Source organism: Brassica napus, chromosome A2 (assembly GCF_020379485.1).
Source record: "Brassica napus cultivar Da-Ae chromosome A2, Da-Ae, whole genome shotgun sequence".
In the NCBI taxonomy this organism is placed as follows: Eukaryota; Viridiplantae; Streptophyta; class Magnoliopsida; order Brassicales; family Brassicaceae; genus Brassica; species Brassica napus.
This window is the reverse complement of record NC_063435.1, coordinates 21,836,754-21,860,679: the sequence shown is the minus strand read 5'-3', so window position 1 is coordinate 21,860,679 and position 23,926 is coordinate 21,836,754. Positions and strand designations below refer to the sequence as shown.

Genomic DNA, 23,926 nt, shown 5'->3' with positions numbered 1-23,926 from the left:
TTAAATGGGTTATCCGAACCCGAACCGAATCCGTAAAGATCCGAACCGAAATTTAGAAATACCCGAATGGAGCTGAAATCTTTGAACCCGAAAACCCAAAATCCGAATAGACCCGAACCAAACCCGAATAGGTACCCGAACGCCCACCCCTACCAGCATCATTAGTGGTTCAATTTCTCAGTGGAGTACCCGATGAGTTTAATATTAATATAGTTTTATCGTGTAATTAAAATTAAAACCAATAATATGTAGAACCATTCATAAAGTAACATGTAGCATATAAATCTATGATGGACTTGGCAAAGTCTCTCTGCGACCAGACGTTTCTTCCCATTTGACACTCTCACTTGCTTTATTAATTTTTTTTATTATTATAAATGTCAGAGATTTCATGAGGTACTCTTCCACTGCGGGTGCTCTATAAGGCCTCTATAAGGCCATCTGTATTGGTAAAAAAAACTTCAGTTTTTCAAAAATATTATTTTATTTTTTTCTGCTTTTCAAAGTCATTTGAACCACTAATAAAAAGATAACTGTAGAATTAACGACTCAAAAGTATCTTCATCGCGAATCGATTCTTCTCTTCTCTTTTTTACTTTTTCTTTCTTCCTTTCGAATTTTTTATATTTTTATATTTGCTGAAAGATGGTGGAAGAGCTTTCACTGCGCATGACCTAAGCAATATAGTCTCTCATCATTATAAATTGAATCTACAATACTAAAAGCAAGATATAGAAAGCATGGAGCATGTCCACCTCATCTTAAAAAATCAACCAATCAAATGTTTCTAAATTGCCATGTCATTCTTTTGTTAATCGAGATAGATTGGCCCATTTTTAACGAGCCCGAACCTCTTTCTAAATACACTGCTTCTGAGTTGTCTCCGTCTCTTCGCCTTCAAGATCATCGCTCCGACTTCTGCAATCCAACAGCTTTCATCGAACAACTATATACGACCTCCATACAACACATTGCATTACAAAGATCTCAAAAAAACTCAAAAGAGCTAGACGTCGTACCGCTGCAGTGGCCGATTATCGGAAAAAACTCAAAATAGCTCGAGTCCCGAGTTCGAACAGGTTCGAATAGTCTACTCCGCCCTATTCGAATTTGCCCAGATTCAATTGCATCCTTCTATAGAATATGTACTTTAGTTCGAAAAGGGTTTGATTTGCGTTGAATCTAGGTCTCCTTGACGTCTCAATCTGGGGGCATCGGATTTAATTGAAACTAGATTTTGACCCGCGCTTAGAAAGCGCGGATTTATTTTTTGAATTTAATAATTTTTAATATAAATTTTTATATAAGATAGTTTATAAGTTTGGTCATATTATTCGGAACAACCCATACCAAATTGAAAAAATGAAACCAAACCTGAACCAAAATTTATAAATAACCGAACATATTATATATCTCTAGAACCAAGATAAATAGTTACCTGAATTTTTAAAATACAAATTATATACCTACAAATATTAATTATATGTAATTTCTAAATAACCAAATATCTTAAATATACTATTTATAAGCTGAATTATCCAATAAAAACAAATTACTCAAACATTTTTTCAAATATTTTAAAAAATATCTTAATAAGTCCTCAACATTCAGTCTAATTTTCCAAAGGAACCAAAACCAATAAGTGGTATCCACAGTCAAACCAGTAAACGCAGTCACCATATATAATCTAGTTTCAATTTAATAAAAATCCATTATTTAAAATCCTTTAAAATCTAAAACCCCTATTAACTCGTGAATCTATACCAGAGGACATGGTAAAAATCTAAAATAACATGATAATATTTTTCAAAATTTGATTTAATTTCTCATATAAATTTTACTAAGATATAAAATTGAATAAACTACATTGTTTTTATGTTATACATTTTAGTTTATAGGCTTTATAATGACTATTTTAAGATTAAATTTTCGAGTTTTAGATATAAAATTATTATTAAGTTGAGTATAGTTGAGTTAACTATAAATGTTAACAATATATAATCTATTTTATTTAAACATAAAAAACATTCTAAAAATGCTATAATTTCCTGAGAAAATATTTATACAAAACCCTTTTCCCTAATAAACTCAGTTGTAAAAGATTTTCATCACAAAAATAACCTAAGAAGGTTTTCAAAGAAAAAGCTATAATTTTGAAATATAATTAAGCTTTTTGTTGTATTGTGAAGTATTTTTCTAATCGTAATTGGAAGTTAATATGTTTTGACCGTCGAATGGTATCATGTTTTTAACTTTCTGTTAACCGTACTTACATCATGTTTTTATGTTAGTTTGGGTCATAAAACATTTAATATGAATTAAAAATATGATATTGTTCAGATTTTAATTACCAATAAATCCAAATATTTTTATAGTAACTGATGTTGTTAAAAAACGATCGTGAGTTGTATGATTATTAAATTAGTTATAAAATAATCTGTTTTTTTTAAATAGGTATAGTGGCACAAAAGTAACATTTCAAGGAAAAATAGGGGCAAAATATAGCAATGATTCTCAATTAATAATATTGATGTATAAATCTTTGGTGTATCATAGTAAGTTGAGTAATAAATTAGAACATTGATTATTTTATAGTTAGAGAAATATAAGGTAATTGATTATTGTATAATTAGAGAAATATAGGGTGAGACCAAAAAAATAGTTAAGTCTAGTGAGTATGTCCAACAACCTTTCATAAGTAGATTTTTTGGGACTCCTTCCCTTTTAATAGTATAGATTTGCTTGCTTTAAGCTCTCGATTCTAAAGTTTGGTATTGTCTCAGCTCTTTGAACGATGATTAACAACAAAGAGGGATTTGTGGTCTTGCAACTAGGGATAACTTGTGAGGATCTAAAAAGGAATTCAACAAAACTGAAGATGATCTCAAGTCTCTCCAAATTGTTGGTCAGATCATTGGAGAAGTCCTTCGACCTCTCGATAATGAAAGATGTAACCTTTCTCTCTCTCTCTCTCTCTCTCTCTCTCTCTCTCTCTCTCTCTCTCTCTAGCTAATAACCCTATTTTGCTTCTGTGAGATTATTGCTCATTGAATGTTTTGTTCTTGTGTCCTCATAATGATTGTCAAAGCTAGTAGCGGTCCTCGGTATGTGGTAGGCTGCCGTAGCAAAGTGGATAAGGAGAAGCTGATCTCAGCAACTCGAGTTGTTCTTGATATGACCACACTAACAATTATGAGAGCCCTTCCGTGAGAAGTAAGATCCTTGCATCTGATCCTCTCCAGCAGCCATTTTCACCCCTGACATCCCTTCCAATCATCCTAGCACAAGAGAAACCAAGAAGAAAAACAACATCAATGTCATGCATATATAAAGGAAGAGAAATAATTATGAGTTATGAGACAGCTCAGTCATTGTAGAGAACTATAATTTGCTCCAATAATAAACAGTGGTCAACAGGTCAGTTTTACTTAATTTTAGTCTAGAGATGTCATCATTTTCGTTTTGGATCAATGCTATTTATTTTATTATTCCAGATATTGTTTGAGCTCTTGGCCTAGGTGGAACTGCCGTAGGAATGATAAAAGAAAAATACTTGGTTTAGGCAAGTATATGCTATTCAAAGAAATACATCTTTTTGATTCCTCCGAGCCATTTTGAAGCTTGAAGGTTCACTGGGAATATGCTTCAGGCTCTTTATAAGTTGCCCACTTAGGTTTGATTTTGTTTATTTCTGTCTTTTCCCCAGGCGTTTACTCAGCATTTGAGTATGTATGCGGGTGATGCTGAAGAAGTATCACAACACTATAGATTGATGTCAAGACATACAAGAGATTGTTTGGATATGTGCTTCTTCCTTTTAACCTCGACATGATCTATGTTTCATTGTCTGATAAAGTTATGATATATTGTAGGAGTGTCCTTTAGATGTTACGCCTACATACCCGTTTCAGGTTAAGAGTATGTGCAGTTGTCTGATTGTCTCATTGAAACGCTTAACAAAGATGAAGTGTACTGATTAGCTGTTGCAACTGCAAATTCCTCCCTGAACAAGCCTCCTGCTACTCATCATTACAGTGCCTTTCAAACCCACACACCATCAATGGCCACCTTGAACCTTATGTTCTCTGACTTGAAAGCTGGTTGTTGTGCCAACACGGTCGAAGCCTGACTTCTTAGGTTCGGTGCGGCCTGTAATGTGAAGAAAGGGAGAGAGCTCATAAGACCGACATGCTGTATCGTCATCATTTCATCATTAGTTAACTATCATAATGGTCCACTTTTTGGTTGGGTCACAAAACCTTTGATGGGTCTCACGTTTGGTGGGTCACTCCCAACTAAATTTTGTAAATTTATTTTATTCACAGCAACTTTTGTTTCATGGTCGAAAGCTCAAATCCACGTCAGTCAGTTGCCTCCGATGGGTCTTCTTCATCTCCTTCTATTGTATTCTTCTCTATATTGTTTCTATATTGTAAAATACATGTATTAGCCTACCACTTCTTCTCTGATTCAAACTGTTTTCACAAATCAAATTCACCAGTTTTGTATATTATAAGTTAGCTGCTTTTTTTGTTTTTCGTCTAGAAATTTGAGTTCATTCATGTTCATGTTTATTTATAAAGATCTATAATATTTTTTTTCTAAGTTTCAGATACTACATTACCATCCACTTATATTGTAGAATAAGAGAATCCATAAAATTGATTCTCTAGATGATTAAGAGTATTATAAATCTTATGAGGAATTTTTGTGGAACATTTTTTTTTAATTAAATTTTACATTGCAGATAAGTGTATGTGAAGTGTTTCTCAGACTAATGATTAGTTTATTATTGTAGCTTAATGAATGTGTTAGTTTAACAAATACCAATGCCGAATTATAACTTAGGTATACTTGATAGTCGTAAAGTTCGGACTAATACAATAAAACCAATGTTTTGAAATCCGTCATGGAAACTGAACTAGAAGACTGACCAGGTTACAGAACCTTAAGTTAATAAATTAATTAATTTAATTAAATAATAATATATTAGCTATTAAAATATAATACATATTTTATGTTTTAAGAATATTTAGAAAACACTTAAATTTTTTATTTTTTTATTATCATTTAACATACAAAATATCAAAAAGTAATTCAGACTATATAACAATATTGTAACAAGTTAATAGTTATGACATCTACTAAAAAAATATCAAGACTTGAAATCCATTAGTATTTAAATGTAAATTGTGAAATGTGAATGGTAAAATTGAACTTTAAATCCAGAAAAAAAATTAAATAATAAAATGTTATAATAGAATGTCAATAACAAAAAAAAAACTAATATCGGCCAAATTACATCAACAAATTTTGGTTCTCTCTATCATCATTCACTTAATTTTTTCTTATGGCATAAATCTTCATCAGAATCTAAAAAACACAAATTAATCACAAATTAAATAATATAAATGAGATTCACGGAAAAAAATAATCAAAAAGAAGCAGAAGATACATATTCGACATCCGGGTGTAGACAAAGATATCAGTATTTTTTTTAATATGAATAAAAACAAATCTTAATAACATAAATAAGAAATCTAAAAAATAAATAAAAGTTACTTAAACCAGTAGTTCAACCGGTTGCCGGGTTCCAGATTTTAGTTGTTTTTTGCGGGTTTTACTAGGGTTTTAAATAATGGGTTTTCATAAAACCCAACCAGATTATATTTGAGTCACCATATTAACCGGTTCAACCACTGATACATGCCGGGTTTCAAAACACTGAATAAAACCCATACCACCATTGTACATAAAAACATTACCATATCCCACAATCTCTACAACACAAATTTGAAATTACTCCAATTGAGAAAGATTCTTATGAAAACCGGGTCCAAATAAGAAATGAACACAATCCAGTAAAATCAAAAACAAACTTAAAAAATATATTTGACAATATATCAAATCCCGCGCGAAACGCGGACTTCCCCTAGTATTTTTAATGTTTTGTAATTTGACAGATTTAGATAATTTTGTATCTCCATTAGTGAATATTTCACGTAAAGTTCTAAGCAATATAGTATTACTTTTTTTGTTATAGTTTAATATTGTAGAATAATCACTTATATATTAAAAGAGAAGCATTGTAATAAATGCATTCACACTATAATAGACACATGGCAGTCTCATAATGATTTGATAATAAATATGTTAACGTGTTCACACTATATTCATAAATATGTTCACACTATGTACTTTGCATTTTTTTTTAATATAAAACTCACATACATAGTTCTAATAAAACTCTGAATTTCTCGGTTCAAATAAAAATAAATAACGAATCAAAAGCCAAACTATATATATATATTATTTTATTGTTTATGGATAAAGTTGAGCAAAATATTCATAAATTTTGATTCGATTCGTTATCCGTTTTGATTTGAACCAAAAAATCTGGATATCCGTAACTCTACGAAACAAATCAAATACTAAAATACAATATCCAAAAAAGAACCAAATCACAAATACTACTTAGGAACATATATCTAATTCGATATGTTATATGGATTTATATACATATATGTAAAGAATTATATATATATATATAAATATATGTTATATATATTATACTTTATATCAGTTTAACAATATTTTTATGAATTAAATTTATTATATTAGGTACTAGAATTTAAAAAAGTTAAATAATGTTTTATTTTTGTAATAAAATGTTATTATTAAAATTTTTAATTATTTTTAAAATTTTATTTTATTTTATTTACGGATCAAATCAGATATTTTTTAAAATTCCAAAACAATTCGGATATCCGAGTCACCGAATATCTAGGTGGCTAAAGATCGAATCAACACGAATGCTTCTAAATACTCATATATTTGATCTGTGTCCACCCCTATTTACAAATACAATTTTATTTTCTTTATATGAAAAAATGACTAATGGCAAAGCCTTTTTTATTTTAAATTAATTTTAGTTTTACTTTTCATTTATTATTTGAACAAAAAAGTCATTTAATATTAATTAACAATATCTTTATATATTTGTCAACTATTTGTATATACTTTTTACATACAACATACATGTGCACCTTGATGTGAGCACATTGTAACTAAGTATTCACCACAACTGAAGTATCTAATTTTTTTTAAAGTTGGAATATTTTTCTTAATGTTTATTTCACTACCGACAAAATTGCAGTGAAATGATTTGTCCTAATAGTTTTCTTTTTTTTCTTAAACTATTATCTGTTTAAAACTATAATATGAAACTATTGGTTCGACATGACGACTATCTAAAATTCATAACATGAAAACAAACAAATAATATTAATTTTTTGTTTTTACCGGAAAAAATCAAAAAAAATCAAACATTTTAACCGAATAAACGAAAATAAATATTAATTTAAAATAATAGTTATATTTTAAAAGATTAAAAACCAAAAAAAAAACTTAAAACCGAACCAATATCCAGATTAAACAGATTTAATATTTTTTTATTAAAAACTAGGGTTGGCCCGTCCTACGGGCGGGATTGCAACTGAAAAATACATAAATATATAATTAATGTTAACGAATATTTCAAAATGTTTAGCTTACTTTAATTTAAGGTAATATTAGTTTTCATTATGTATGTTTTGTTATTCTTATAATAGATTATGTTTATCTTAATATTGAAGACATGTTTATGAATACATAATAGTTTTATATATTTATTTGTTTATTCTACTGTAGTGATAGTTTTGATAATAAGAAAAATAAAAATTTAGTACAAAAATCTCGGATTAATTATGTGCCAAAATATTATTTTAGATTGATGTCAATGTTCTGTTAGATTTTTAAAAAAATTGATCAATTTTTTTTTTGGATTATTAAATATTTTATCAATGAATTTGGTTTAAAACAATAAGATGATGCAAACGTGGAATACTTAATAAACTTTTACAAATTATAGTGTTAAATTTTTAGACAACTTCTCTTGATGAAATTTCATCAGGAAAATAAAGGATTCAGCTTTATTAATAGTATAACATTAGTTTTAATATTTGTTATTAGATATATACTAAATAAGAGGTGTGCTTGCACGAATTTCTTTTCAAATGTGTCAACGCTCTGATTGTTTTTATTAGGTTAGCAGGTGTCATTTGTAGTAATGGGAAATGTTTTACGTTGCGTGAGTTATATCTGATATTATTTTAATGATTTGTAATTGTATCGTGTATTTCAGATAAAGTAATTTATTTTGAAAGCCTTTCCTCTAAGCTCCCATTTTCCATTTTCCATGAACTCATACACCAAATACCCATAAGCAGGACACATACGAAAGCGAAAGACTAATGGCAATAGGGTTGTGATCAAGTTTATCTTTTGTACCAGACATCGTTATGTACGAAAGAATTAAACCACTGTATTTCTCGTGCGATTCTCTTCTTTTTTTTTTTTCATTTCAGCTTGCTTCCTTCTAGTTCCACCATCATCTGCGCTTTCTCACATGCTTCCATTGTAGCTCTAGACTTGGCCTTCTCCATCTTTGGAATAGCCAGGACTGTCGCCTCGGCACTCCTAGCTTCCTCAAATCTTCGAGCTTCTTACATTCTCCACAGCTTATGCTAATTTTTCAAGAGAAACATGGGAGTCATAAAGTTTTAGACGGAGCAGCTTGCTCATCATCAACTATCCCTGCTTGACACCTATATTTCTAACCGTCCTTTTGTATTAAGTGCTTCTTTCGACACTGAGCTGTACATGTCCATGGTTTGCCTAAGTTCAAGCCTTCATCTTCTCATCTCAGCTTCAATATCTCTCGGTAAGTCAATGACTGGTGTTTATTTGACAGTGAAAACCTTCTTGTCAATGCGAATGGTCGTCACGCTAATGTCTGGTCAGAGTCGGTGTTTTCAACTTCGTTGGTTACGGCGAAGCTCGTCAAGTAACACATACTGCCATCAAGATAAATCAATTTTAGCATGAAAGAATAGAAAACCTTTCTTGAAATGTTATAGTATAAGAGGTGTGGCAGAAGTAACATACCACTACGACGGAGTAATCCTTTGGGGACTCTTCCTCTAACTCCTCAAAATAATGTTTTAAGCCATATAAAGATCGCCAATTTCATCATCAACTATATAAAAGAAACTTCGAGGAAGATTTTCTGATAATCAAGAAATAAACAAATGGATCCCAATCGAACTGAATGTTTGGATTAAAAGCTTGATAATGAATTTATGAATAAAGCGAAACAGAATCAACAGACAAAACAATAATCATTGTCCAATTATTTTAAGATAACAGAAGCTTCTGAAATTGTTTTTTTTTTATAATGAAGACATGAACAAATGGATCTCCATTATAAGAAAAGTTAGGTTTAAAAGTATAATAATCAATACATGAAGAACGCGAAATATAATCAACAAACAAAACAATTATCATCTCCCAAATACATAATGATTTTGACGGTGGATTTACCTGAGCTTCGAGGAGGAGCATGTGAACCCCATTAGCTCGCCGCCGCACTTCACACTCCTGATTTCCCAAAAACTAAGCAGGCGGACATCGACGGTGGAGGGACAACCGCCGGCTTTCAATCGGCAAAGAGGACAGAGGGGTTAGCCATTTTCAAAGGTATATTTCTTAAAAAGCTTATGAATGAGAAGAAAGAACGGATGAATTTCATGGGGCAAAACATACCTTTTTATAGCTGAAGATTATGATGATCGCAGTAAATGGGAAAGCAATGAATGATAGACCGTCAATAGTTGATGCCTCAATTGTAGACGACTCTTCGCTTGAGCGTAACCAGAAAACGTTTCCAGTTTCTCTCAAACGGGAAGATGATCAGGATCGTGTATCTGACGGAATGATAAAGAAGAAGGTGAAACATCACAGTCGGAACCCAAGATCGAGTTTTCGTCTGCAACGGTGAATGTGAGATGGGTTAACTCTAATAGCAAAAACGTTGCATTTTGATATTCATACATGTTAACCTTGTCGGACTGGGCTAATAAAATAACATTACGGTCTGTTAACATGTAAAGCCCATACGATCACGCTCTGATTTAAATGAAACGGAGCATTTAGAAAGAGGACACGTGTCGAGACTATATGACTCGACTTTCTGACCTGGCGCTGACGTGTTTCAATAGGAGAGATACGAACATTTTTTTATATATATAGATAGATAACGAAACTAATAATCACATCCCGCGCAAGGCGCGGGTTATTATCTAGTTTAATTAAGTATTCTTGCTTGCTGATCATATCATTAACGCAAAACTCCACTCTGCTTCAGACAGCTTTGCAAAGTATCAAGATATCATCCAAGAGGTAAGTAACTTGTAAGAAATTTCCCAACCATTGCGAGGTCTGATATCTCATTTCGATCTCGCATGTAAAACGTTGATCCCAAATTATAAGAGGAAGCATCTCAGAACCAGAATGAAATCCGATGAAGAATCAGCGGAAGAGCAATTATACTGCATGATTTTATAATATGGTTTCATGTTTTTGGAACCTATGTGGGTTTGAGACTAGACGATCAAATTCAGAGCTCAAGTTTCAAAACTTTTGGGCTCAGTTTCGGGTATTGTTTTTATTTATAGCGATGAATCAGAAGTTTTGAAAGTTGCTCAACGCCAAGAAAAGTCTCTAAAAAAGTAAGATGTTGAAATCACAATGAAAGATGGTATCAGTTCTGTTGTGGTTCCTGATGAAGTTTTTGTGGATCCGTCTCCCTTATGGGAAGATTTTCTCATTGGGAAATTCTTAGACAAGGCACCACATATAGGAAAAGTCCATGCCATTGTTAACAAAATCTGGATCCTTGGTGATAAGTCTCAGATGATTGAAGTGTATGAGATGAACTCAACAACAATGAAGTTCAGAATCACAGACCAAGCTACACGAAACAGAGTTTTCCGCCGAGGAATGTGGAATCTCGCCGGGGTTCCAGTCGTCATGACGCAATGGAAGCCGTTTGTTGAAGAAGAAAAAACAGAGGAATCCATCCTGCTATGGGTTCACTTACGAAACGTCCCTTTAAACATGTTCTCTTGGAAAGGTCTTAGCTTTGTGATGAATCCAGTGGGTGTGCCTGTGAGACTTCACCCGGACACAGCACAATGCAAGGATCTAGAGGTTGCAAAAGTTTCGTTGGTTTTTGCGGGTTTCTAAATATTGGATTTTTCACAAAACCCATACCAGATTTTTTCTGGGTCACATGATTTACCGGTTCAACCGCGGATCCAGGTCGGGTTTCAAAACAAAAACCAATGTTCCCATTAGAGCATAGCATGCAGTTAGTAATTATTATAATGGTTTCAACTGGTGATTTCAAACGCTTCAGCGAGATAATGTAATGACATGTGGCTTGTGTGTGTCAGCTTCATATATGACGATCAGGGATTGCTTGCAAGAGCATGTGTTTTTGACGTTTGGTTTCTTCTTATTAGAGAAGCGTTCAGGTGTTCTGGTCAGAGAAGAATTAAGAAGAAGAAGAAGAAGCAAGTAACCTCACTTCATCGATGATTTTCTCTGCTTCCACCATTTGATTTTGCCGAAGATAAACGTTTTCTTGCTGTTTACGGTAGGTCTATGTGTCAGCCCAATAAAAAACAAGTGAGCCGGAGAATAGAAAAAGCCCAAAATAACAGATTAAAATTAAAAAGATCCATAAACAATCAATCAAAACGAGGAAACTAATTTCGCGCTCCCTCCTTATCTCTCAAGTCTCAATATTAATAGTTTCACTTGCTGTTTCTCAGACTCTCTCTCTTTCTTTCTTTCTTTCTTCTCCAAGAACCCCCTTTCAGATCGAGTCTTCGACCTGTGAAAGTTTCAGAGAATGGACGGTCTTCCTGATTACGTAAGATTTGATCGACCAGTGAATCTCTTTCAAGGTTCATGAATCCGTTACGACGATTGATTAAAGCAAACTCTTTCTTCTTTATTTGCTCAGTTTCAGTATCGTGCGATAGTAGAGGAATGCATTGAAAACAACCTGACCAAGGATGAGACTGAGAGATATGTAGAGGAAGTCCACCAAATCCCAATTCAAGATACCAACCGAGGTAAACTCCATGTCACCAAAGCATTAATGGGTAACCTTCATCAATGATTCGAGATTCTTTGATTTGATTGTCTAGTTTGGGATCATCTTGAAAGGACGAATCCAGATTTGTTCATAGCGTACAATGCAAGGATGCGTGAGCGCAATGCAAGAATCCCTAAGCGCGTTGCGAAACGTACGCAAATAGAAACCCTTATCTTTTCTTGTCGCACAAGTTTCGTTTTTTGATTAAGAATCTTTTTTTTTTTGACTGGTTTATAGTCATCAAATAGAAACAGAGCTTATTTTTTCTTAATTCTCTTGTGATTGTTGCGTAGCTTCTTCACCACCAGAGGTAACTTCCGCAAGGAGACGTAAAATGCGTGGGACTAAGAAAGAATACCGTCTATCTCCTTATTGTCGCCGTAACTAAACGTGTCCTTGTTCTTTGATTTTCTCACTCAAAAAACTGTTTGTTGACACATTGTCTTTGCTTCTTTTAGCGTTGTTGACTGCTATAAATGTCCCGGATGCATCACCACAAGAAGCTGCTTCTTCTGCTAATGCTCTAGAGAACCAAAACCTTCAAGCCTCCCAGCAGCAGCCAGCTTATCTCAGTGATTAAACAAATACTCTCAGCTTTCCTCTCTGTTTCTCTTTTTTTTTGTGCCTTTTTCTGAATCTTAAACGTTATGTGTGTTGGCTTCTTTTTACAGACGACTTTTGGCAGCAGCTTTTGAGTACTTTGGGTCAGATAAAGAGTAACACACAGTATTTGAATACTTTGGGTCAGATTCAGAGTAATACAGACCAAATGCTCAAACTCTTGACCGATGGACATGGATTTGGACCACATCTTTCTGCTGCGCGATCCTCCAAGAGACAGCGAGTTGGAGAGGCAGAAGAGAGAGGTAAAAATGAAGAAGCAGAGAAGCTGCAGAAGAAAGAGGAAGGTGACGATAATGAAGCAGAGAAGCCGCAGGAGAATGAGAGAGCTGGCGATGAAGAAGCAGAGACGCGGCAGGAGAATGAGAGAGGTGACAACGAAGAAGCAGAGAAGCTGCAGGAGAAAGAGGAAGGTAACGATGGAGAAGCAGAGAAGCTGCAGGATTACATCTGCCACAAAAAACGCATGGAAAAGTTCTCACATTAGCGTAGTTATTGATTAACAGAACATATTGCAAAGACACATTACTTTCTTATTGTCATCCTAGACACTACTACTAGGCACCAGAGCTACGCTGTTAAAAAAAAACATTGGGAACATTTTATTATCTGTTTTTTTTTTTGCTTGGCCTCTCTCTCCAGGCTTTGTGTTGTTGTTGGTCCCAGAACCGAAACTGTGGAGAAGAGATAAACATGTAACAAGTTCAAAAATACATGTATCCATTCTATCAAACCTCAGTCCATTTATTTGTGTGGCAAAATATAACCAAAAAAAAAAAAAGAGAAAGCAAAGCACAAGTGTCTTGTGATGCTTATTCCTCTGACAAGGAACCCAAAAGATAAGTGCAAAAATCCAAATGAGAAGGAACCATATGGCCTAAAGACTCGTTGAGCCAGGCATTCCAAACCATGGTAACTTTCATTTACCATTACAATTTCAAACCAAATGTAATATCCGTTTTTCTCTGGAGCTATTGTTCAGACCCAAGTTGAAACAGTAAATCCATTAAACCTTGTTCATAAACTCCCATAAGAACGTTGAAAGTCATTATAAATATGTACTTAATAAGTCAAGTATAACCACATAAACACTTGCAAATTTCTGTGTTTTGTATAATAATATTTAAAAATCGTGACAGTAACTTTCCTTCAAAACTTGCAAGTTAAACAAAGTTGTTCTTTTTTTTTTTTGATAAAAATGTAAAGATATTATTACCAGTTTTAAGATTTTTGACAGAAATACAATGAGAACAAGAAACAGAAAAAAATAAAATAAAAACTAGACAGCAACTCAACCTAATCTAAGCAGGGACAGACACAACAAGCAATAAACGCTATCAAGAGGCTTCTACCAATCCGCAAATCGCTTGCCGCAAAAGAAAGAGTTACAGTTATAACGAGAGCTGGAACCCGGTAATATTGGCTTCCCCGATGATCCACTATTTAAGAATTAACTCAACCAAGAACAGCTCGCTGATGACATCTTGAGCATCCACCCACAAGAATAGACAATCACGCCAGAGGACTAGCACACCCGCATCAAGAAGACGAGCGTTATTCAGACTCGATAGCCTCCCTGGATCACCACACGCAAAGGACCTACACCAAGAAGACAGAGATAGAAGGCACCATCTAGCATAGGCAGGGATGAGGCAGCCCAAGAACTCGCCTCTGGAACCAACCAGCTCAGCACGCGACGCCACGAAGAAGGAGAGGCGTGGTTGACAAGACCAACTCCTAACCTTCCCTCGCACACCCACAACGGAGAACCCGCAGCGGACCTAAACGGCTTGGACCAAACGCATCCAAAGAAGAACTAACCAAGCTTATTCTATAAACCAGCAACAAGAAATCGGGCCAGAGAAAACCGCAAAAACCAACCCGGACTGAGCTCAAAGGACCTGCAAAAGCGATAAGAGAGGCAGCACAGCCGCCGCTATCAAGAGACCGACACGGCTCCTGGGAAATGCTAACCTTCCGCACAGTACCACCACGAAGGCGCCAAGTTCACAGACCACGCAAACCCGCAACCTCCAATGCCGCACGCCCTCTGCGAGAACCGAAGAAAGGTAATCGAAGACTGTCCAAAAGCTGAGACCTGTGGTACCGGAGACAGCTACACCAATAAACACGAGCTCGAAACCCCAGAAGCTTGTCGACAAAGCTCCGGAGGCGATGTCCGAACAGATACTAGGAAGCTAAGACCAGAAGAAAGGGAACCCATGACATTGCACGAGCTGCCATAGACGACAGTTTCGATCCGCAACATCACAAGCCTCTACGCGCCACCACCGAAAGACCCAACACACGCTGGCGTCGACGGCTAAGCACGAACTCGAGCAAGCAAATAACTCCGTGACTCTCCTGATTCCGAGAAGGAGGAGGCGATTCGCCGAGACACCAAGACAAACCCACCAACCACCACTCAACTCCACTCCACGGTACACCGGACGACGTAGATCTGTGAATCCACTGCCCGGATCTGAACGAAGAGCCTGGTCGCTTCCTCCACGCGCCGCTTCCTCTTCTAGCGGGTCAAAGACAAAACACCCCCTAGCAAACCCTAAACGCCGACTCCACCAACCGCGAACTACTCCACCTCCGTGCAGAGCCTCCAAAACCAGCAGAAAACGAACCGGGTTCGAACCTCCCCGCGAGCAAGGTCTAAACCGGTGAACTCTCCAGAGACAGAGAACTCAAGCAAGACGGAGGCGGTGGTGAAGCAAAGAGAAAACAGAGGAAAAGGGAGAGGGATGGCTCCTCCGGCGCCGGAACGCGCACGCACGCGCGGCCGGACGCCGGAGAGATATCAAAGTTGTTTAATAAAGACTGTCGGCGCTCTTTTAATTTGGGAGAGAAAGGAGAGAGAAAGGACCTTCTAAATACAAACAAAGTTGTTCTAACCTTACACTGAGGTATATCATGTTGACATAAAACGATACATAAACGAAAAGTATCAAAGCTAAGAACGAATAAAGAGGTTAGCATTATGGTTGAAACAGAACCTCCTAACCCCGTTTTGGTTTCTTCTTCTGTCCTTTTTTTTGTTGTCCTTTCTGAGCTGGAGAGTACGCTTCAGAAGGATTGTTCTTTCTCTTTGATGGTGTTGCGTTAACTTTGACTCGAGAAATACGTACGTAGTTCTCTGCAGGGGCGAAGCCAGAAAATTTTTAGTATGGGTGCACCAGCATAAATAAATATTAAATAAAATATTCTGAAAACAATAAAATAAAATATTCTGAAAATATTAAAATAAAATATTAAAACAACATTTTATAAATGCATTCTTCTTTCACTCACTGCTTGAAATCGGATCAACACTTCTTCATTCGTGACATCGTCAAGCAATTCTTTTTCGATGAAACAAATGAGATAATCACTTAAAAAATGATCTCCCATTCGATTTCGTAGAGCTGTCTTCACTAACTTCATTGCAGAGAAACATCTTTCAACACTTGCAGTAGCAACCGGCAACGTCAAAACCAACTTCAAAAGCCTATAAACCAAAGGATGTGCAATATGCTTCTGTGTTTCTACCATCATAAGAGCAAGATCTCCAAGAATTTTCAGATCTTTAAATCGTTGATCATGTCTTACATTGTCGATGAAAATACCAAGTTGCTGCTCAAGAGATATACACTCCATAAAACTAAAGTCATCTGGATAGAACTTTGCCAACTTCACCAATTTTGACTTGTCAAATCCACGAAAAGCACCAACAGGATTTAAGGAAGCCATACAAGTAAGCAGCTCAGTGTTTACCTCAGTAAAACGATCGTTGAACTCCTGAAGTTGCAAATCCAAAGCTGCATTGAAGCAATTAACCTTGTAATGATGCATATTAGTTATGTTGGTTTTTTTCCTTGGCTTCCTAGAATCGATAAAACCTTCATCCATATTGAGCATTTCAGTATCATGTTTCTTACAAAAAGAAGAAACTGTCAGCATAAGTGAATCCCATCCATCATCTCTTACTCTCTGTAACTCCCGCTTAGTAGATTCTACCAGTGACATAGCATTTAAAATGTCTTGATCTTTGTTTTGCAAAGCCATCGATAGATTCTCACATATTCCCAAAATTAGTAACATCAGATGCATATAGAACACACAATCAAAGGTCTGAACGTACTTGAGAAGACCATATGCTTGGCGTCTCTTAGAGTCATCAGCGCCTTCCACTTCAATATACTCAAGAACTTTAATAATAGTAGAAAACAACCCAACCAATCGCAGCAGCGTTTTATAATGAGAACCCCACCTAGTAGTTCCTGGCCTTTGAAAAGAAATTTCTTGATTCAGTCCTTTGCCAGTGTTAATGTCACCACTAGCAATTCCAGCATTTATCTCCTCTCGATAACGTTCCCGAACCACATTCGTTTGCAAGAAGCTCCAACTACATTCAGTAATGTAGAAACCATATCAAAGAAATCAGCAATATCAAATATCTTTTTCGCCACAGCTACTACAACCAACTGAAGTTGATGAGCAAAACAATGAACATAATACGCTGAGTTGTTTTCCCTAAAAATCAATGATCGCAGCCCATTGAACTCTCCTTTCATATTGCTAGCTCCATCATAACCTTGTCCTCTCACTTTTTTCAAGCTCAATCCATACTTAGCAAACAACTCATCAATAGCATGTTTCAAAGATAAAGAAGAAGTCTCTTTCACATGGACAACTCCAACGAACCTTTCTTTGACTGCTCCATTTTTATCAACAAATCGAAAAACAACCCCCATTTGTTCTTTGTCAGACACATCAGCAGATTCATCTACTAATAGACCAAACACTCCATTATCAATTTCTTCTATAACTGATTTCACTACTTCTTCTGCAAAAGCGTTTACAATATCCTTTTGAATCTCTGAAGAAACCATCTTGTTATTTCCTGGAGCATTCTCCAAAACAACTTTTTTTATAACTTCATTGTGATCAGCTGTGTATTTCAGAAGTTCTAAAAAGTTTCCTTTGTTAGAAGACCCTTCTCCTTCTCTGTGGCCCCGAAAAGCTAATCCTTGTCGCAATAAGTATCTAGAAACATCAATCGAAGCATTTAGCCTGATACGATACTCATTTTTCATGGCAGTAGTCTTCTTATACAGAGCATGTACTATGGACTGACCTTGATTCATCAAATCATCACATTTCTTCACAGCATTATTGTGAGAGCTGTTAAAGTCTCCAACATGAAAAGATAACCTGTCAGGCTTATTCCAACTCGAGAATCTATCTTTCACAAATCCAGAATATCCATCGTCTCTAAACAAGTAGCAACACAAACAATAAGCCTTTTCCTCCGATACACTATACTCTAGCCAATTCCCATACAATTCAAACCAAGCTGGATTGAATCGTCTCATTTTACCACTTATGAGTTTCTTTTCAAAGTTATGACCAAGTGGTTGACACGGACCTCTAAGAAGGTATTTGCGTCTTACCTCATCTACTTGGTTTGCGTGATAATCTTTGATACTTTTTCTTTTAGCAGGATCCCATGGTAAATCGTCGATATTATCATATGGTGAGGTATTATCAGATGGTGAAACTGATGCTTTTTTGTAGTACCGTTCCATTGATTAATCTACAAAATATAAAAATGTATAAATATAAATTACATTTAGTAAATAAATAACATCAAAGTTGATTAAGTAACAAACTATTTTTCATCGATGAAAAAATCTAATCAAAACTGAAAACATAATATAAATCAACCGTGGAATATAAAAACATGATTTTTGAAACCTATATAATAATATACATTACAACTATGTAAAACCTGCAAAACATCAAGGCATTAACCCAGTCGTCAAGAGTAAAACCACTTTCTATGACTTTTGGACTTTTACGACTAAAACAAAAATCTATATGATATTTAAATAATTATTGGAACAACTCAAAACACTAACAAAAAAAAAAAAATTAGTTACCAGTTTTGTATGGTAGACAATAGAAGAAAATTCTGTCGAATTGATGGTTCGTACTTGCAGGTTTTATGAGAAGTAAGCGATTAAAAAAATTGAACGAATAGTTAGGGTTTTTAGTAAAAAGTAAAGACAATATAATTGGGCTTCAGAACAAGTTTTAATTTTAATGGGCTAAACTATATTTTCTTTTTTCTTATTTACCTTTGGACTAAATGTAAATGTTAATGGGTGCATAATCTATCTTATTAAAACTCAAGTACAAAATTGGAGTGTTTGGAGACTTGAATAGGACTTTTAAAAATTTGGAGTGTTTGGAAACATGGATTGCAGTCTTTTAAAAAAAAATATTTTTGTTTGAAAACAAGGATAGTAGTATTAAGAAAAAAAGTAATGGGCTTATGTTTTTTTTTAAAATTGAAAGTTATCTAGGCCACTTTTAAAATATACCAAAATGGGTCAATCTAATTCCCTAAAATTTTTTTTTCTAAACTAACCATAAAACAAAATTTAAACTTTATATACATATTTCAAATCAAAATAATAATTCAAATTTGATTTATATCAAAAATTGATTCAAAAATATATATATATTCAAAAATGGATTTTTACTAAACTATTTTTCAATAACCATTATAAAAAAATATTGTCAATATATATAAGAAAAATATAATACAAAACCCAATTTGAAATACCAACTCAAATTATGGTTTTCATATTTCATATTAAGTTTTAAAAATATAATATATGTAATTATTTATATGATGGTATGTATAAAATACTATTAATTATATGATTACTTATATGATGGTACATATAAAATACGATTAATTATATGATGATAAAATACGATATATAATAATGACTAGGGATGGGCTTTTGGATACCCATACGGGTTTAGTTCTGATCGGTTTGTATTTTGGGTTTTCGGGGTCAAAGATTTCAGCCTTATTAGAATGTTTCTAAATTTTGGTTTGAGTTCGATTTGGATCTTTGCGGGTTTGGTTTGGGTTTGGATAACTAATTTAAATTATTTTTAAAGTCTTAAATCATTATATATTTTAAATTTCTCAAAATGTATAAATAAAATAATATATTACGTATAAATTTGAATAACATATGTCATAATACTTAAGCTTAACATATAAATTGGCTTGATTTAAAATTTTGGATACGAAATCAATAATTATTTTAAGTATTTTTGGTGATTTGAGTATACTTTAACTATTTCAGATATTTACTTTTGACTATCTATATATATTTTCAAGTATTTAAACCAATTTAAAAGTATCATTTTTGATGTTTTATATACGTTAAATCTAAAAATAATTAATATATATAAGTATATAAATCTATTTTTAGATAAATTCGGATACCCAAATACTTCGGTTCGGATCAGATTCGGTTCTCTAAATAACAAAATTTTGAATAATTAGAATATTTAATCAATTTATGGTTGGGTTTGGTACTATATCTTTGGATCGGTATCGGTTATGTTCCTCGGATTCATTTTTCCAAATCCTAATAATTACATGAAAAACAAATATCAACATATTTTTCAAAATATACACCCGCGCGCCTGCGCGGGTCAAAATCTAGTCATATATTATAATGGGTGCACACTCAAAATTCTTTAACGATTACACTAATTTATCAAAAAATTATGGGTGCCTGTGCACCCCCTATCCACTAAGTGGCTTCGCCCCTGGTTCTCTGTCTCTAAGCTTCAAATATCCTTTCTTGAGTACCAGATTTGCAGCTTCCTATTTAAGTTAAAAGGACTAATCAGAACTGGAAAGCAAACTAATACTGTCTTCTTTTTTTGAATTTTCTTAAAATGCAACAATTAGACCAATGCAAGCACGAAATGAAGATAATATAAAATGATAATAAACATATGAAAAAAAAATATGAAATGCAAAACTATCAGTGATTTGTTTTTTGAGTTTTTAGTTTAAAAAATGCACTAAACCGAGAAATATGCAACAAATGATATAAACTATGATGAATGATATTTTTTTTTGAATGTAAGAAACAAAGTTATGAAACAAGTATTGTATGCACAAATCAAATAAACTGATATGCCCCTTTTTTTGTAATTTTTCAATGCAAGAAACAAATATGGAAATGCAGATTTTGTTTTAATGAATGCACAAATCTGGCAAGTGGAGCTGGGGAATGAATGCAAACACGTTTTTCTTTTCTTTTTATGAATGAAATGAATCAAACTAGACAACAGGTCGTCTTCGATCTCAAATTTTTATGGGTTTTCAATTTATGATGAACAAAGAACACAAATATGCAAAACCTGTTTTTTTAATGGCTTTTTCGATTTATAAATAGAAAAAACAAATACAAGCAAATATGAATGATGCAAGGATAGAATGGATCTGATTCAGAAGCTTGAACTCTGATACCATTGATACAGGCTGGAAATCAGGGTGGGCAAAATGGATGATGGAAGCTTCTTGAATCGACCAAATAAATGATTGGGTGGGCGATATGAGTGGAATCAAGTTGTAAACCTGAAACAAATGGAAAAAGAATGAGATGCTGATGTTAATAACAATAAAAGAAAAAATGAAATGAAAGTGTATGGATAGATAAGGTGGACAAGATGCTGGATGTGTATCACTCTCAGCTTGATCAAAGAATGAACTTGAAGTGGATTTGTGGATGAAGTTTTGATTGAATCTCTCAATCTGATGGAATGATGGAACGAAGTGATTGACTCTCTCAATCTGTGTCCTGAGATTATTTGATTTCCACAAACAAACTAGACTCACGAAATCAATAGAACAACAAAAAATCTCTCTTTGAATCATAAAGACCGATATTTTATATGAAGAACAATCTTTGATAAAAACTGAATAAACTTTTTATTAACTTGGTGATTGAGTGTACTCTTTGAATTGGATGTCTATGAGCTTATATAATGCTCAAATACAAAGGTACTAATATTCTAAAAAGATAAGAAAGGAAACAATTCAAAGACAAAGCAAGAAATCGAAAAACTAGCTGTTGGAGTCTTTTGTGGGATTTTGGCTCCAAGTAAGAAACTTGTCCTTTCTTGAACCTGGACGGTTTTAGGGGATAAGAGAGCTTCATTGGGACCTTCTTGGATGCGTGATAGGAGCTGATCTCGTCCATAGCTTGATAAGAAAAGAGCTGTTGGACATTAATGTCGGTTTGCTCCATATTAGGCAGGTTGGTGCAAATGAGGATCCTCCTGAGTCCTGACCCTATCTTGGCTGGTGCATGGTATGAACTTGTAGAACTACTATTGGCCGTGTATGATGTCTTCTGGTTGGTTAATATGATCTCCTGGTTTCCGTAGATAGCTCTGGTTCGAACCAAACTGAATTGGTTGAAGACTTTCCTTAAATGATGTCAGTTTGGCCAATTGATGCAAACCAGCTTGATCTTCTTGTTTGATTGAAATCCTCCTGATCCAGTGTGGCATGGTGCTTCCTATGAGGTTGTGGATTGCCTCTGAATAACTTAGAAGGCCGCCTGGTTGCCATTCTTGACGTTGGTTTGATGTGAACCCTGGATCTTCCAAATAAGGCAAGTGTAGAACTGGTTTTGCGGTTTTGGGAAATTGATCATATCTTCCAATTTCCTTGACCATTGATCATGATCTTGGGCTTCCTGGAAATCTGATAAACTCCTCTTGACTCCTATGATCGGCTTCGGTTCAGGCTGCTTCTTCACTGGGCTTGACTCCTCTTCTAAAGTCTGATGTTCGCAGATGGACAGGCTGAGAAACCTCGGGGTTGGAAAATTTATATCTCTCTGGTTCGGATAGCTTTGATGAAAATTCCAACTGGCCGGGAAACCCCATTGAATTTAGTGCACATATGTCATGGTCTTTTTACGACGAAATGAACAGGTCGTTGTAAATGAGTCATTACTTTCTACTAATTTACGACAAAATATATTCGTACCAAACTACAGTATAACCTCTTTAAATTAATACACTAAAAATCTCTATAAAATAATATAATTTTAAAGTCCCAAATTGAGTTTTTGATTCAATTAGTATATCGATAAATTAATATCTCTATAAATTAATAAAATAATTATAGTTTTGGTGTAGTCCCAATATTATTAATTTATAGAGGTTTCACTGTACGTCAAAATTATGACGATTTTTTATTTCGTCGTTATTTCGTCGTAAAGACGGCGTAAAATTATGACTACACAATTGTATTTGTAATTCGTAGTCGTTATGACCATGTTTTCTTGTAATGATGGGATTCAGAGATGATTGCGAACTATGTCAGTCCGGAGGATCTTTCATTGATTCAATCATCGGGATGAGTATTGTTGGAGCTATAATAAGAATGTGCTGTACACTGTCAAGTCAGGATATTCAGTGGCCATACACTTTCTCAACAGGGAGACGGTAGACCCTCTGGTGGAGCTGAGTATTACTAAAGTCCAAGACTTTGCGTTGAGGTACAAGCTCCGCCAAGGGTAAAACATTTTATTTGGCAAACAATCTCTAGACAATTAGCAGTGACAGGTAACCTAATACATCGTCATATGCGATGCGACGACAACCACTTCCCCAGATGTGGAGCAGATGACGAAACTATAAACCATGCCATATGTGAATGTTCCCCAGCTCTACAGACATGGACACATGCAGTAACTCCGACACCACCAGAGAGGTCCCCCAGTGAAAGCCACTATACAAACATGGATTATATGTTTTGGCGAAAGAACGATATAGAAGATCTTGAGTTTGATAAAAATCGATACCCTTGGATTATGTGGTACATTTGGAAAGTGCGAAATGATAAATTATTCAGATGAATAGACAGAGACCCATTGGAAACTGTCTGACATGCTGAGTCAGAATGTCATGCTTGGTTTGAAGCAAATCGAAAGCAGGAAGAACTAGAGGTTGTACAAAATCCTGAACAAGTAGTAAATTCTGAGAGATGCATGATAGATGGATCATGGGCGCATGACGCACTCTTTAGTGGTTATGGATGGACATGGATAACTTCTCGGGGAATAACTCAGCTTTTGGGAAAACGAAACCAGCAGGGAAGAATTGCACCCCTTCACTCGGAGCTCGAGGCCCTCTCATGGCAATGGAGTGCATGCTCCAACTATCGACGTTACAGACTTTTGGCACCAATTGCAAGTATCTAGTTTCCATGATTCAAGACCCAAGAGCTTGGCCTGACTTTTCCACGGAGTTAAAAGAGCTGATGAAACTGAAGAGAAAATTCATTGATTTCTCGATTGTCTTTATTCTTCATTCTGTAAATGTATTGTCTGATTCATTAGCTAAGATAGCATGATCCTTTTATAAGGACCTGTA

At 34.6% G+C, this 23,926-nt stretch overlaps 1 protein-coding gene, 1 long non-coding RNA gene and 1 pseudogene across 3 annotated transcripts; 1 reads left to right on the top strand and 2 right to left on the bottom strand.

Annotated features, from left to right (window-relative positions):
• Positions 1–8,188: 8,188 nt before the first annotated feature.
• On the bottom strand, positions 8,189–10,382 carry LOC125588731. Its single transcript, XR_007324867.1, has 2 exons — positions 8,986–10,382; positions 8,189–8,894 (listed from the first exon to the last, which is right to left on the bottom strand). It is a non-coding gene; the product is annotated as an uncharacterized LOC125588731 (long non-coding RNA).
• Positions 10,383–11,569: 1,187 nt separating this feature from the next.
• Positions 11,570–13,826, top strand: LOC106400000. Of its 2 annotated transcripts, none has more exons than XM_013840426.3 (6): positions 11,570–11,815; positions 11,909–12,020; positions 12,096–12,194; positions 12,337–12,423; positions 12,502–12,615; positions 12,715–13,826. In XM_013840426.3, the coding sequence occupies exons 1-6, from the start codon at positions 11,795–11,797 to the stop codon at positions 13,149–13,151; spliced, it is 870 nt and encodes a 289-aa protein (XP_013695880.2). In that variant the 5' UTR covers positions 11,570–11,794; the 3' UTR covers positions 13,152–13,826. The 2 variants fall into 2 exon arrangements, with proteins under 2 accessions (XP_013695880.2, XP_022559813.1); XM_022704092.2 differs by having other exon boundaries at positions 11,572–11,815; positions 11,915–12,020.
• Positions 13,827–15,525: 1,699 nt separating this feature from the next.
• On the bottom strand, positions 15,526–18,821 carry LOC106423731 (annotated as a pseudogene).
• Between the last annotated feature and the right edge of the window lie 5,105 nt (positions 18,822–23,926).